We start from the raw sequence: 16,874 nt of genomic DNA on the forward strand, positions 1-16,874 counted from the left end.
GTGTGTGCGTGTGCGTGATAGGTGTCAGACAAATGAGCTGGTGATGGTGTGATGACAGTAAAGACTGGGGGGTGGAGTCCTTACGCAGGGCAGGTGATTAGAGCACTTCTCCCTCCCTCTCTCTTTCTCTGGTTCCCTCCTTTCCTCCTGGGCAGCCCTGTCCCTGTAGCCCTACCTGTAACACTACGCTAATTGATCAATTTTCATTACCCATTTTGGGCCTTGTGTATTCCATTTTTTGAAGAGATCCCACTATATAGGCTAGCAAGGTCTACCTATGTTGATTTTGAATTCACCAGTGTTCAACCGCTTGACTGCAGAATACATTTCCCTGATTTTATTAGGTCTCACGACTCAAACGGCGGATCAGGTCAGTCATGCTGTCAGGAAGACCAGGGAACAGCCTGTGAAACTTTCAGATGAAGGTTTTATGAGGCACAACCCAAAGAAGGCTATAAAATAATTGGCAAAGCTTTGAACTTTCCTAGGAGCACCAGTCAGTCCATTGTAACAAAATGGAAAAAATATGGCACAACACAGACCCTGCCATTCAGGCACAAAACAGTTCAGGCAGTCCTGCCAAACTAAGCTAAGGTATGAGAGGGCCCCTGTCAGGGCAGGGACCATTCACACAGGAGGCCATTGGCTGAACTGTCCAGAGATCAACAATCATTCTTTGGTAGAATGTCGCTACGAAAGCCAATTCTGAGGGCCAACAGTATGTCACGCCTGCAGTTTACCAGAACTCCTGTGACCACGTTTTATTTGCTCTGTTTTCCCGTGATACCAGGATAAGTTTCTTTGTTTTCTTGAGATCTCTGGTTATTTATGTCATTATCACATTATAACAGATTTTGCTTTCCCGAAATAACAAGATAATTTTCTTGAGATGTCAAGAAGACAAAAATGTGTTATCTTGAACATGATGACAAAAATAACTTGATCTCGAAATAAAACGTTATTTTCCTGATATAACGAGTAAATCTGAAGCCTTGCTATCTGTCTTCTTAGATGACGCACGCTAATGTGTTTATAATGTGTAATAGCAAGGTATAAAGCCATTTCATCCTGAGTCAGGCCTTGATCGAAGAGAAATGTGAGGCTGTAATCAATATGTTCCTGCTCCTCTGACATGCCTATGCAGAAGGATACGCTTCCTGCAATGTTTTTAAAAGGCATCATCTGGTTATCTCGGGACAACAACGTTTTCTTATCTCGGGATCTCGAGTTGTCATTATCTTGAGATAACAAAGGTTTGTTTTTTTGATCCCAGGAAACCAACATCTGTTACCACGTGATAATGACATGAACAACTTGAGGAAACAAAAGAAAAACATTCCATTATAACGAGAAAACGGAACAAATAAAATGTATCAATACATGGCCTTAGGGCTTCTATACATTTGCATTTAGGAAATCTATACATTAAAAATGTAAAGATTTACAAAGCTCATGCAGACATGCCCAAGAAGGCTCAGAGTTGTAATTGCTGCTAAAGTCTTTATTTTCAAAAATGGTTAAATAAAAAATAAAATTGTAAATGTGAATGTATGTTTTAACGCAGTAACTTATATCAGTGGGTTAAAATTAAGGTGTTGCAGGACAATATGAAAAAAAATCAAGAGGATAGATTGTTTCTGAAGGCACAGTGTGTGTGTGTGCGCGCACGCACATGTGTGTGTGAAATTTGATCAAAGGGGTTGCGTATAACAGCAGGGCTCCCCTTGCAGAATCAAACCTGAAACCTCTTTGATACCAGCCAGGTTCCCAAACAATTATCCTCCTACACTGCCACGCCCTTAACCACACCTGCCACCTTCCTCCTCCTGTCTGAATGATCTCCGTGCAGACCCTGCTCTTTAGCTGAGAAGCACATTTCACGTTTGAGAAAGGAAATTTTTTTTGGGGGGGACGGGACTGTACACTGCCTACAAGACCCATCTGGTGGTGCTGCAGCCAGCCTGATCAAGACTTTACACAATACACAATGGAGCCTCTTAGCCTAGGTACACCTGTGCCCTTTTGACAACCTCTGAATACACTCATAACTTCAGTACTTTTATTTATTCAGCACTTTCTTGGAGGGTTTTGCAAATGCCCGACAGAGATTTGAAAACACAAAGGGTGACTGGAATGAGGAATGAGAAATTATTTTGAAAATGAAACGTACTATGTGTAGTAAATTTGTTTTACTAGAGGAGTGTACGTCATACAAAAAAAGGCGAACAAAATGGTGATGGAAATGAAAAGAGTTGAAAAATTTTAAAATATGAATAACAATAAAAGAAGGAAGAGCTTACAACGCAGCGAGTCCTTGCCTCCCACGGTCAACTGACCGCAGTCTCCCTGCTCCTGCCTCGGTCAAGGTCGACCATTAGTGCGTTCACAGTATGGAGAGGCTGTGTGTGTGTGTGTGTGTGTGTGTGTGTGTTTATATATAACCCCTCCCCTCAGAATAACCAGGAAGAGAGCAGTGCTTGAATACTGCTGCTATTCTCATATGTCAGCGCCTGCTGGCTGTGTCCCAGTCAAAACTGTGTGTTTAGCCTGATGGAGTTATAAATGTTCTCGCTGGACCCACCCCAAAAAGACTTCTTAAATTTGTTATTAATGGCCCAAAGATCCGTACTGAATTATTATTATTATTCAGGGAATTGTACATGTTAGAGTGTGTGTCTGTGTGTGTAGGGGTGGGGGGAGGAGGGGTTATTTAAAAAAAAAAAAAAAAGTCATTTAACAATCCAAAAATAAGAGGAAAAACCCTTTCAGTTCTCTGTTTATTTAAGTGAAAGTTGTCCACTGGCTATTTTGATTTGAGTTCCTGGAACTCTGGTACAGTATGTATTTGTCTGTAGGACTATAGCCTGTACAGTGTGTATGTATGCATGGACATGCCTGTGTGTACATTTTCACATGTATATGTGTGTAGGCATGTCATTTTGGAATATGTGTGTGTGTGAGTAGTTTCCTGTACTATTCTGAATGAGGCCTTGAGTGGCTGATGGCTTCTGATAGCTGGTAACATGTGTGCTTCTGTTTAATTTGGGTCCTGTTTAAAATGCTTGGCGTGTTTTCAGGTCTGGAAAGACTTTAGTTTTGGGGTTTTTTCTTCTTCTTTTATTTTTTTCCAATTGGCAGAGTGAATGCGGGAGTGAAAAGAAGAAAAAGAAACATGAACGATCACAGCCTTTAGACTTCCTGCAACAGGAGCTGCTACAGACTGCCAGTCTGGCGAAGAAGAGGGGAGGGTGTAGGGGGAGAAGAGAGGAAGGTGGAGGGGGGAGCGTGGGGAGGAGGGCGGAGGGCAGTGGTCTCCAAACCTGTTCCTGGAGAGCTACTGGGAAAAGCAGCGGACCCTGCAGCTCTCCAGGACCAGGGTCGGACAGCGCTGGTGTAGGGATAGGCAGGATGGGAGGTTCTACAGAGATAGAGGGATGAAGTGGAGGGCAGGATGTCACAGAGAGGAGAGGGGATTCAGACTGAGGAGAGGACCCCACGTTGCCTCTCTTTCTGGCAGGGGATGTGCCAGAACTCCACTAGACCGGTTTCTCACACATCAACAGCACCGATCAGTCAGGGACGCTGAGTAGCTGGAAAACCCATGTGAAATTACAGGATCTGCTCGCCAAGGTTCAGCTCGTCGTATGGTGGAGACAGGTCAGAGCTACCTCAGCCAATGACGGGCGTGAACATATGTGGGGTGGATGCAAATGGTTGGCGTTTATAGATGTAACATGTATATTTTGGGTTGGAGGGGGTCATTCCAGCTTACAGACTGGGGATTAAATGCATAGAAGCAGAACAGACACCAGTGGGAGGCATCTCCGTGGCTCTTTTGCGGCTTGCCTTTGTTTAGTGGAAAAAGGCAATTGGATGTGATTGGATCCATTGTACTGTTACACAGCATGACCAAGTTATTGGCACAGAATCACAAAAGCTGGTTTTTGACCGGAGTATTCTTTGCACATTTTTTTTCAAGGCCCTCTTCCCATGAAAATAATGTTTTTTTTGAGCAGACTCATGGGAAAGGGCCTATCAGGAACATTCTGGTAGAAGTAACGCACCCATCCTGAATCACACTGGAAGGCCTGTTCATCTTCATGGAAGTAGCAGTCTGCTGTACTGGGGGTGGCTGGCTCTGTGTACTTCCAACTGTGTGACAGAATCAAGAGCTTTTACTTAAAAAAATAAATAATTTAATTAATTTGTTTTTAATTGGAAGTGTGGGTATACCCACTCACCAGCAGGGGGACCCACTGTGTTCAGGCACTGCAGGTAGCCCTATGATAGTGCTTCTTTGGGAGTGGAGGAGATTTCACCATGTTTTTGAAATGAGAATGGGATTGGATCATCTAGAAGTGGTCACTGTGTGTGAAGGGTCTCATGTTGAACTGCATTGTAACGGCCATCTCTGTAGAATGTGGGTTCAGTGGGTTTGATATGTGCAACCAACACTTCATCAGGATGAAATTTTGATAGTCCTTTGAGTTGACTTATTCTTGTTAACTAAGGTTATTTCCCAAGACTTAAGTTAAATGGTAGTTCTAAGTTAAAGTGTAGTTCTGTGGATTTCTTAATGCTGAACCTAGTTCTAATTTTTTTTTTGTGGCACAAGAATCAATAGCTTGAAAAGGTTTTTGATGTCAGATTATTTTTTATGGCCGTGTAATTTTTCAAATCTGAGAGCTATGTATGTGCTCTGGCCATTTCCCTGTAGGATGTGTGTTTGCGTGCCTGTGAACTTCTCTCAACCTGGAAGGGATACCAAAACTGAGCTCCCTGTGTTTACAGTTTCCCCCCAGTCCCACAGCACTCCCACTCACTATCACAGAAATAAACATGGCTGCCACATGTGTCCCTGGGGCCGAAGCAGCCCCCTGCTTCTCTCTCCCAGCCACAGACACTCACCTACTCACTCTCACTCATTTACACACTCACGTACTCACTCTCACTCATTTACACACTCACGTACTCACTCTCAGTCATTTACACACTCACGTACTCACTCTCAGTCATTTACACACTCACGTACTCACTCTCAGTCATTTACACACTCACGTACTCACTCTCAGTCATTTACACAATCATTTACTCACTCTCACTCACTCACACACTCATTTACCAACTCACTCACATACTCATACAATCATTTACTCAAACAGTCACTCTCTCATTCACTCGGACTCACTCACTGACTCACACACTCACTCTCACTCTCTCACACACTCATTTACCAATTCACTGACATACTCATACAATCATTTACTCAAACAGTCACTCTCTCATTCACTCGGACTCACTCACTCACTCACACACTCACTCTCACTCTCTCACACACTCATTTACCAACTCACTCACATACTCATACAATCATTTACTCACACGCTCTTTCATTGACTCAGACTGACTCAAACACTCACTCTCTCATTGACTCAAACACTGACTCACACTCACTCTCGTTCACTCACTCACTCACTCACTCAGACACTCCCTCACTCACTCACTGACTCACTGACTCACTCCCATACTCACTCTCTCATTCACTCCAACTCACTCACACACTCACTCACTCACTCATTGACTCAAACATTGACTCACACACTCTCTCATTCACCCAAACTCACTCACTCACACACTCCCTCACTCACTCACTGACTCACTCCCATACTTACTCTCTCATTCACTCCAACTCACTCAAACACTCACTCACTCATTGACTCAAACATTGACACACACACTCTCTCATTCACCAAAACTCACTCACACACTCACTCACTCACTCACTCATTGACTCACACACTGACTCACACACTGACTCTCTCACGCACACACACGTCTTCCACCAGTGGCCACCACTCACAGACGCACTGTCCTCATTATAAATAAACGGCACCTCACTGGATGTAAATATCCCGCTAAATGTGGTAATCAGGGCACAGAGGAAGGGTGGCAGGGGCCCAGAGAGGGGGCCGGGGTGTGCAGGGGCCCAGAGAGGGGGCCGGGTGTGCAGGGGCCCAGAGAGTGGGCCGGGTGTGCAGGGGGCCCTGGGTGTGATGGCAGTTTTGGGTGGAGGGATGAGGGCATTTGGGTGGCCGAGCATTGTTTAAGGAGGAATTAGGATTTTGTTCATCTTTTTGAACAGAGAACTTTGTCCTTGTTTTGGTTCTAGAGGGCAACTATTATCTATGTATTATTTTTTGTTTATTATCTATGTATTATTATTTTGGCTCTCTCTTAGTCCCTTAGTGAAGGCTATCCTGATTTTGTAATAATGTGACACTAATTTCCATATCCCTGTTGTGAACTGACAATGTGCCTGAGTATTTGGTGAAATATTAAGTTTTAATTGCGTGTTTATGTGTGTGATTCTTGTTGAAGATAATTCAACAGGTGTATATTATCTGTGTGTGTGTGTTTGTATGTGTTTTCTGTGCAGGAATTAACCCTGTGTGTGTGTGTGTGTGTGTGCACTCTGTACAGGTGTACCTGAGGGCTCCCATGATTCTGAACGGTGTGTGTGTGTTTTGTACAGGTGTACCTGAAGGCTCCCATGATTCTGAACGGTGTGTGTGTTCTGTACAGGTGTACCTGAAGGCTCCCATGATTCTGAACGGTGTGTGTGTTCTGTACAGGTGTACCTGAAGGCTCCCATGATTCTGAACGGTGTGTGTGTTCTGTGCAGGTGTACCTGAAGGCTCCCATGATTCTGAATGGTGTGTGTGTTCTGTACAGGTGTACCTGAAGGCTCCCATGATTCTGAACGGTGTGTGTGTTCTGTACAGGTGTACCTGAAGGCTCCCATGATTCTGAACGGTGTGTGTGTTCTGTACAGGTGTACCTGAAGGCTCCCATGATTCTGAACGGTGTGTGTGTTCTGTACAGGTGTACCTGAAGGCTCCCATGATTCTGAACGGTGTGTGTGTTCTGTACAGGTGTACCTGAAGGCTCCCATGATTCTGAACGGTGTGTGTGTGCTCTGGAAAGGCTGGATCGACCTGCAGCGGTTGGATGGGATGGGCTTCCTGGAGTATGATGACGAGAGAGCGCAGGTACCGTATCCCCAGTGTGTGTGTGTGTGTGTGTGTGAGAGGGAGAGAGAGGAACGAGCAGTGTGGTCCCCAAGCGCATTCACTAACGCTGGCTTTTTTTTAAAACTTTTTATTTTATTTATTTTGTTTTAGAAAACACTTTGCCCATGTCATTGCATGATTTGCATGCCATGATTTGCAGACGCTGTAGTTAGCTAATGTTTGATGCAATCAGCAATTAAGTACAATCTCATTTTATGATTTAGTTTTGTGTTTTAGCAGAAATCATAAAATGACTTGGATTTTGCACAGTTACTACCTACTGTGAATTATTTATTTTTTGTCCTTTTTACTGAAGAATGTATTGGCTAGGTGGGTAGCTAGGTGTCAGCTAATGCCAAGCTAGTCAAGTATATATAACTACTAAGTTAACTACCTGCAATCTAATTTATTGGCATGACACAGCTAGCAAAAATAGCTTTGACTTGACTGTACACTTGACTTTAGCAGAATACCATAGAGTAGAAGAGAATAGAGTGGAGTTAAGTAGCGTACATTTTGCATAGGAGAGCACACGCAAAAAAACCTGTTATGAAATTGGAGGTATATGGCCATCATGCAGAGTGTCATTAAGTTTAAGTTTTTAAACTGGTGTGTATCTGGACTGTGGCACTGCACTCCAATCATTTACTTCCGGTTAAGGACACAGAGTAGTTAACCATACATTATGCTGCCATAATTAGTCTAACCATAGTTTAACCATGTAGGTAAATGAATGAATACTTAGTGTACCAGAATCCTTGAGAATTGAGAATCCTTGAGAAGTTTTTGCACGATCATTTTCTTGGCTAGTTACGGGGATATCTGGGGTAGAGCTTGGTGTGGATTTGTCTCAGGTAAAAATACATTTGGGGAAACGCTGGGGAGTAGACCGGTGACCCAGGACATCAACATGATCACAGAGGAAAAATGTTTATTGATCTCACTGAAACAATTGGTAACAAGAATTTTAAATATATATCTTAGTATTTTTTTAAATTGATAATGCAGTTGGAGAAAATGGCATATTTCTGTTGAAAGAAAGAAATTCCTAAAACAAAAAATGTTTTGGTGATACTGTGAATTTCAGTCTTTCGGCGTTCTGCTGTACAAAAGGCGGGACTTTTCTGCCCGGGTATATATATGTCGACTAGTTTTGGACAAACAGCTACTCAGACTGCTGTCTTTGCTTTGTGCTGTGTTCCTCCTACCTGAAGGAGGTGTGTCAATGCACATGGCAGAAAGCCCTGCTCATTTGTGATTTTTGTGCCATGCTGTGCCATTTAACTTACCTGTGTCCCCGTGTCTCTTTCTCTCGCCTGTCTGTGTGCCTGTGTCTCTGTCTGTGCTGCCTGCCTGTGTGTGCGCATATGTGACTATGTTTGTGTGTGTGTGTGTGTGTATGTGTGCGTGTGTGAATATGTTTTATGTGTGTGTGTGAATATGTGTGTGTGTGTGTGTGTGAATATGTTTGTGTGTGTGTGTGTGTGAATATGTTTGTGTGTGTATGTGTGCATGTGTGCATGTGTGAATATGTGTGTGTGTGTGTGTGTGAATATGTTTGTGTGTGTGTGTGTGTGTGTGAATGTTTGTGTGTGTGTGTTTGTGTGTGTGAATATGTTTGTGTGTGTGTGCGTGTGTGTGAATATGTGTGTGTGTGTGTGTGTGAATATGTTTGTGTGTGTGTATGTTTGTGTGTGTGAGTATGTTTGTGTGTGTGTGTGCGTGTGTGTGTATGTGTGTGAATATGTTTGTGTGTGTGTGTGTGTGCGTGTGTGTGTATGTGTGTGAATATATGTGTGTGTGTGTGTGTGTGTGTGTGTGTGTGTGCGTGTGTGTGTGTATGTGTGTGAATATATGTGTGTGTGTGTGTGAATATGTTTGTGTGTGTGTGTGTATGTGTGCGTGTGTGTGTGTGTGTGTGTGTGTGTGAATATGTTTTATGTGTGTGTGTGCATGTGTGAATATGTGTGTGTGTGTGTGTGTGCGTGTTCAGCAGGAGGACGCCCTGGCTCAGCAGGCCTTTGAGGACGTGCGGAGGAGGAACCGGGATTTCGAGGACCGGGACCGCTCACACCGTGAGGAGCTGGAGGTGAGCGGGTGGGGGCGGGGTCGCTTGTGCGCTCCACACACTGAGGATCAGACACCCTTGTCTCCAGTTTCACTGGGTCCCTGCCCGGAGGTGCACTCTGTTTGCTTTTGTGTCAAAAGGCACTGACTGTTGAAGAGGAGACAGTGTGGAAACTACTGTTTCCCACTGAAAATGTGTGATGCTCTGTTGATGAATGTTCAGTATGTTTGCACCTGTCCGTGGCTGTGCTTTTCTGTATGTGCGTGCATGCTTTTTGTCTGCTTCTTTTGTTGAAGAATAGTTGAGTGTTTTTGTCTGTTCAGTTGAAGGGGTGTGTGTTTGTGTCTGTAAGTATATATGCGTGTCTGTGCTTGTTTTAAGTGTGTGTGTGCGTGTGTGCGTGTGGGTGTGTGTGTATGTGTACTTGCATGCCTGTCATTGATTTCTGCTATACAGTGGTCTGCGTTAAGGTTATATTTATCACAGAAAACCTTTGGTTTTCATTATTAACACTTTGATCTGGACTACCACAGATATGAAGCAGAACATTTTTCTAATGATTTTAAATTGTTTGCACGACAGCAGGTTTAGTGAGAACTGACACAAACCATAATCTATATCAGGAACATCAGTAGCATATGGTCTCCTGAGATCAGCGTTTGTGTGTGCGTGTGTGCGCGCGTGTGTCATTGATAGGGTGCTCAGTTCAGTGCATGAAGAGTTGAATTGAAGTGAACTTCCAGAGATCCAAAGTGCTTCCACAGCTGAAAGAAACTAAATTGTGTTTTTTAGGACCCTGTGGCATCAAAAATCTGGGACTGATGGCATTCAAGGACCAGGGTCTGTCTCTGCTTTTCGCTGTTACTCTACCATGCACTAAACCCTGTGTGCGTGTGTGTGCGTGTGTGCATGTATTTGTGCATGCATTTGCTTCTGTGTGTGTGTGCATGCAGGTGTAAGTATGTGAGTGTGCAGGTCCTTAATTACATGGGTGTGTGATATTGTCAGATCGTTTTTACTTGCTGTGTGTAGCTGCTTCTCTATGATGTGTGTATTTGAGTGCATGCATGCCTGTGGGAGATGTCTCTAGTTAATTGGCTAAAAGATGGGGGGGGGGTGATATCAACAAAGTAACTGAAGGCAAGTTTAATGATGTAGACTCACACACACATTATATAATTAATTATTATGTAAATCATGTAATTAAGAGCAGAATGTTTCAGGCATGGGCAGTGCTGGGCATTGGGGAAGTGGTTGGAGTTGGTGGAAAAGCGATAGAGGCTTTAGAGTAAAGGCAGCATGCAGCCAACAACTGATCCGGGATCAGTTTACTCACTCCCAATGCAAATCCCCAGCCATTTTCATCAATCATAGAAACTGATCCAGAATCAGTGTGCCTTGGGGGCAGGCAATTTTCTCTGCACAACAGAGAATTATCATATATTACTGGTTCCGCTGGCTTTCCGGGCGCAGACTGACAGCAGATGTGCCCAATCAGAGTCTCCGTCCAGGAAAAGTGACTTCCCGTGTGGCCCTGTGTGGAGTCGGGTTTCTGGCAGGCGCCAGGGCTTTGGGACACCAGCGAGAGACAGACAGGCAGGCAGTCAGGCCTGCTCCACCCACAGCCCTGTCGCTAATAAAGACCAGACTTCAGCACCGAGCATCCTGCCCTACTCCACCCACCCCCACCCCAAAACCGCGCCCCAGCGATCCCACTCCCCCAGGGGCGGGTGGGAGCTGCCCAAAGGCCCACAGCTTGGGACCACATGATCGGAGGGAGGGAGAGAGAGGGAGAGATGGAAGGAGAGAGGGAAGTCTGACTTCCTGCAGTCACAGGCAAAAATAGACACCATCCTCTGGATCTAGCAGTAGTCTGACTCAAATGAACACATCCAGTGTAACAGCAATGCTGGCGCTCATGGCACTAGAGAACTGGCTGAAAAAGTTATCCTTAATCCCGCCCACCCCCTATGTAACCACAGTGATGCCAATGTCCACCACATTAAGACAGAGAAAGAGAATAGAGAGTGAGAGTAGAGAGAGATCTGAGGTAAATTGTGGCTGCGATTCTTTGTGTGCATACGTAGACGTCCATGACTGAACAGTTGAACTGCAGTCAAAGACATTACATTTTCCACTATAGATCATTTTTGAAGCGTACTCTAGTTTGTGTAGACGGGTAATTCAAATATTTAAAGATATTAGTAAAATATGAGTTGCGTTGAAACAAAGAACCGTTTCTTTCGTGTCCAAAGTCCATCGATAGAGCCGGCCGCCAAGTCCAGTGGCCTGCAGGGAGTGTTCAGCCGCAGTGCGGGGGGAGGGCTGGTTTGGGAGAGGCCCAGGACAGTAATGGCATTCCGTGTGATGGAGGGAGACACAATGGATCGTTCTTCAGATGGGATTAGCGAAAGATATATGGGCTGCCAGTGAAAGTATTAATATATCATTAGTATTGATCTTTTTGATTTGGCTCTTCCATCTGTCCAGTCCAATCTCAGCCTTATTGACCGGCGGGGACAGAGGCCAGCCGCTTGGCTGCCTGCGATCAATAATGTCCCCCTTATACATGCTGTGTGTAAGGGTGCCCAGTGGTGCCAAAACACACCGCTGTAATGTTCCCCTTATACATAGTGTGTAAGGGTGCCCACTTGTGCCAAAACACACCACTATAATGTCCCCTTTATACATACTGTGTGTAAAGGGTGCCCACTGGTGCCAAAACATACCACTCCGTATTGCACTTTGGATAAAGAGGGGAAAAAAGAAAGTTAAAGAAAGTTAAAAGCCCTGTCCCAGGCCACACACAGAGATGTGATGTCCCAGGCCCATGCAGTGAAGCAGGGCGGCATTCCAAAACAAGCACAAGTACAACCTAAAATAACTGAGAACTCACAACTGAAACAACCAACACATTTTACTAGTTTAACATGGGCCCAAACAGCACTGCACTGAAGCAGGAGTACACTTCGAGGGGATGGTGTGTGTGTGTGTGTGTGCGTTTGCATGTGAGTGTGCGTGACAGAACGAGATAAACTGAGTGCGTGTGTGACTGCACGCATTTCTGTGTATGTGTATGTTCCAAGTGCATGAGTGCTTATGTGTGTTTTTGTGTGTGTGCGCAGTGTGTGCGCCTCTCTCCTCGAGTACACACTCGTGTGCAGAGAACGCACTGTGCGAACCACGGCAGCCTCAAGGTTTTTCTCTTAATTTCTTAAATAAAAAATACATGTTTCATAAAAATACAGACTCGAATGCACATGAAAATGCGACTAAATTTGAAACAAAACCACCCAGATGTCTTCATTTAATTGCAAACTCTTCTATTACATGTTTTCACGTTACTTATCACTTCTACGTACCTTGGGAGAGAATCCTGCTGTGTGTGTGTGTGTGTGTGTGTGTGTGTGTGTGTGTGTGTGCACATTTTCTCTGTTTCACACACACCTTGTGTGGGAAAACTGCAAACAATAGACAGAACTGCAATATTATCTTCAAAGAAGGTGCCAGCTTTTCTCCAAAGCGTTTCCGTTGAAGTTTCTGTTGTTCATTAGTAAGACTGCATCTCCTGGCGCGTCCACTATACAAGGCCCTCTTTCATTTGGTCCCCCACTTGTGATGGTCACAGAGTTTTACTACACTACGTGCGCACGGTCACATGGAGTTTCTGTTAGATCCATAGAATTTGCAGGAGTGGTTCTGCAGCTGTACCTCCCTAGCCCTGATACGTGTCTCCATTTTGTGTCTTGGTTCTGTGAATAATGATAGTCAGTGTTACACCAGATGTGATCCAGTGTGTGTCTCTGTGTGTAAGTGTGTGTGTGTGTGTGTGTGTGTGTGTGCGCGAGAGAGAGAGAGAGAGAGAGAGAGAGAGAGAGAGAGAGAGGAAGAGAGAGAGGAAGAGAGACCACACGTTGGGCAGATATAAAGGTATTTGACAGGGGAAGATTCCTCCTATGTTTTGTTTTAACAAAGTTAGTTTTGACTGAACGGATTAGCCACTGTTGACCGAGGCAGTTCCGTCCTCATTGGGGGACACACTGACCCTGCATGCAGTTCGATGAGGGAGAGTGATGTCATAAAATAAAGGGCAGCTCTGCCACACGTCCCCATGTCTGCTGCCTGTCTGTTTGTCTGCTGGGGCCTAAGTCTGTCTGTCTGCCCGCCTGTCTGTCTCCATTCCCTACGTCTACATCGGGAGAGATTAAAACGCAGACATAAACACACATATCTGTGACCGGCAGGCCGTCATCTCTTTATTTTTAAAGCGGGTAATGTTTAAGATTGCCTCCTGACGAGCCTGTCAAAAAAAGACTGGCTATTTTTAGCCACCGGTCTGAGTAAGCGCTCTGACTCCCCCTGCTGGAGACTGGTGCTCACTGCACACAGTCTTTACTCTGTGAAGCCTTTCTGCTCTGAGCCACATTTGGCCTGGATATACACACCCACACACCAACCAATTTTGTGGTATTCTGCATCTTAAGCCTCCTACGTGTATTGTATTTGATATTGAGTATGGTGGAATATTTCAAAAACATATGTAAATATGGGGCAGCCTATAGCCTATGGTGGTTAAGGTATACGACTGGGACCCGCAAGGTCGGTGGTTTGATCCCCAGTGTAGCCATGATAAGATCCACACAGCTGTTGTGCCCTTGAGTAAGGCCCTTTAAAAAAAAAGAAATAAATAAACAAAAAAGAGATATGCAGAGTTTACCTCTAACATTAACATAAGTTATTCAGCTGACAGTGTTATTCAAAGCAACTTGCAGTTGATTAGACTAGGCATGGGCCAATCCCCTTCTGGAGGAATGTGGGCTGTATTGATCTTTTCATGGCTACACTGATGCTTGAACCACCTTTCAGGTCCCAGTCTAGCACCCTAGCCACAGGCTACAGGCTTTATAAAGAGCATTTTGTTGGATTTCTAATCCTGTCTTCCCATTATTCTAATCGTGTGTTCTCTTTCCTCTTCTCTCTCTTGCTCATGACCATCCAGGCGAGGCGACAGCAGGATCCCAGCCCTGGGTCCAACATGGGCAATGCCGACGACCACAAGATGCGCTAACAACGTGTGCGTGGGGTCAGGGGAGGAAGCAACACCCCTCAACACCTCACCCATCTTTCAGTCAGCCACCCAGCTGTTTACGGGAGAGACCAAAGTCCGCTAGGGAGGGGGGGGGTTTCATCACAGATCATTTCAGGGGGAAAGGGGGGGAGGGGGGTATCAGGTGGGTTCTGGGGGTCAGGGTTGGGGGGTGGGGGTCAATCCTCTCTGTTCTTGGGAGGGGGTTTGCACTATGTATCAGACACAGTTCAGTTCCCACATTGCCTGTCGTATGCATGGAGCTCCTAGCACCTGTTCTATGTCCTGTTTCTTCCTGCCTTATGCAAGCTTTTTGTCATTTTATTTTTCAAGCACTATTAGAATGAAAAAATGGCAGTTTAATTATTTTATTAATATTTTGTGTGAAAAGTCAGGATGTTTACTTTTTTGTAATTTTTTGATATATAGATATATGTAGGTCAAATTCCTGATTTAATGTCGGACGACAGGAAAACATAACAAGCTCGGAAGTTTTTGAGATGCAAGAAAATGTGTTTGTGGAAAAAGTCTGTTTTTTGAAGCTGCTCATCTGCTGGGTGAGGAAGGCTTTCCCCGTCCTCATCCTCAGCCTTTCCTCGTCTCGCCCCGTGTGTTAGCATGAGCGTCAGACACGCAGAGGTCACTGAGCATGCTCCGTCTGCAGTGAGGTCATTGGTATTTCCCCCTACCCTGTGAGGTCATTGGTGTTTCCATGGCTGACCAGCAGCGTGATCATAATGCCCAGTGGCGCTAAAGCAGTGGTCCTCACTCCTGGTCCTGGAGAGCCGCAGGGTGTGCTGCTTTTTGTTTTCACCTTAATATCAGCAAACAATTCAGACCCAAGAAACCAGGTGAGGTGAGCTAACTGTGTAATTAACTGTAACAATAAAAGCCTGCAGCTCTCCTGGACCAGGAGAGAGAACCACTGTGCTACAGCAACAATGGGAGGACAACACAACATCAGCTGGGTACCTGGAACTCAACAGTTGTGTTCTTGTACCCTTTACGCTCTGTTCTTGTATGCGTACAACCTCTTAGCAGTGTGAAATACATGAAACATGCTTATATGAAATCAGTGAAAAAAAAAAAAACGGTTCCCATTTTAAAAATTAACGGTTAGCAATTAGCATTAATTACAGTCAGGCTCCGGAAATCAGCATAATGGACACATTTGCAGCTATGTTTTTCGACGATTTGTGTTTAATGGAAAATGAGAATATCCTCCTTTTGGCTAGCATTTCATATAGGGCACAGCAGTTACAGACAGCTGTTGTAAGATGACTATGATGAATTATGTAGTACAACAGGTGGATGAAGAGTGTCTTGTCAGCTATTGGTACTTTTTATAGTTATATCGGTACAGATAAACCTACTGGTGTTTTAACCTTGGCAACGGAATAACTGACATAACGGCTAATTTTAGCAGTATCGATCCCAAATGGACAAATCAATCGTTTGATTGGCAGATTGTAAACTCACTCAATCGTTTGTTTTCCAGATGACGTTAAGGTGAGGATAAACAGAAATGTTCTTTTTTCCCCTGACATTTTACAGGTAGCATCAGTTTTTTTAAGTGGTCTATTTAAGGAACTTGTATTGGAATTTCTCATAAGAGGGGACACTTATTAAAGTCATGCAAGTTTGTGGAAAGGGATGATGGGAAGTGTAGGAAAGGGGTTGGGGAATGGGACAGGAGAGGGGCTTGATGTATCCTTGGGTAGCATGGACTCTGAGGCGTTTTGGTTTGCCCCTCTGCAAGGACAGAGTCTGGCAAGTGCTCACACAGGCACACAGTTTCAGAGGGCTTCATTTTGTTTTGTGAGAGATTGTTTGTTCTTTCAAATAAAAGGCCAACAAACACCCCAAATTTGGGAGAGGGTGTGTGGTACACTGGTGTCCCTTTTTAGGAGCAGTAACTGGCAGCATTAAAAAAAAAATTTTTTTTAAAGGTGATGCACTTTTGAATGCTAAGTCGGTCTTGTTTGGCAAAAGCTTACATTTTGAAAACAATCTGCCAATCGCTGAGCTCAAACACCACCTTTTTTCCAAAGCTTACTCTTTCTGTTCATTTGTGCTTCTGTTATAGTTCCACCTCCATTTTGATGGGTCTCTGTATTGTTATTGCGTGTAAATGGGAAACATAACTGCATGTCAATCTTCTGTCATCCCTCTGTGTAACAAAGGCAAGAAATTATGTTGTTTCCCCCCCAATCACAACTGCAGCACTGTCTATGGCCTACCTCCAGCTGCTACCAAATTTTTTTTATTTTTTTTTTTTTAAGTAGTTTGGGATTGTTTCCTAAAAATGTGTGGAGCATTGTAGCAGATAATGTTGCCACAGTGTTAGAACAATTTAGTGACAATGCAATCACGGGACTGTAGCTCATTTTCCCAGTTTAATTCCCCTTACCTGTTACTGGTATTGCGTATTGAGGTGAAGGTACTGTATACTTGGCCAAATAATTTGATTAGCTCTTCGATCCCACTACTGCCCTCAAAGCCCTTGGAAAGGGGTGCAGTACTACCCAACTTTCCAGTGTGTGGCCCCCTTATCAGCTGCTCCATAGCGCCCCCCTCTGGAACCCACACAGCACCCTCTCTTCCCTTCCTAATGCTGGCATTAAGGCCGGGACGACACACACAAAATTGT

At 44.4% G+C, this 16,874-nt stretch overlaps 1 protein-coding gene across 4 annotated transcripts in view; it reads left to right on the plus strand.

The window, feature by feature from the left end:
* Window positions 1–14,333, plus strand: part of cbfb (core-binding factor subunit beta) — a 34,394-nt gene extending 20,061 nt beyond the window's left edge. Inside the window, exons 4-7 of one of the 4 annotated variants that reach the window (XM_061246324.1) lie at window positions 6,933–7,049; window positions 9,064–9,159; window positions 9,931–9,978; window positions 14,138–14,276. In XM_061246324.1, coding sequence (XP_061102308.1) covers window positions 6,933–7,049; window positions 9,064–9,159; window positions 9,931–9,960 — 243 coding nt within the window. In that variant the 3' untranslated portion in view covers window positions 9,961–9,978; window positions 14,138–14,276. Of the gene's footprint in view, window positions 1–6,932; window positions 7,050–9,063; window positions 9,160–9,930; window positions 9,979–14,137 lie in introns of all 4 variants that reach the window. The other 3 variants (XM_061246325.1, XM_061246322.1, XM_061246323.1) reach the window with 3 other exon arrangements.
* Window positions 14,334–16,874: the final 2,541 nt, after the last annotated feature.

The sequence above is a fragment of the Conger conger genome, chromosome 6 (genome assembly GCF_963514075.1).
Source record: "Conger conger chromosome 6, fConCon1.1, whole genome shotgun sequence".
Lineage (NCBI taxonomy): Eukaryota > Metazoa > Chordata > Actinopteri > Anguilliformes > Congridae > Conger > Conger conger.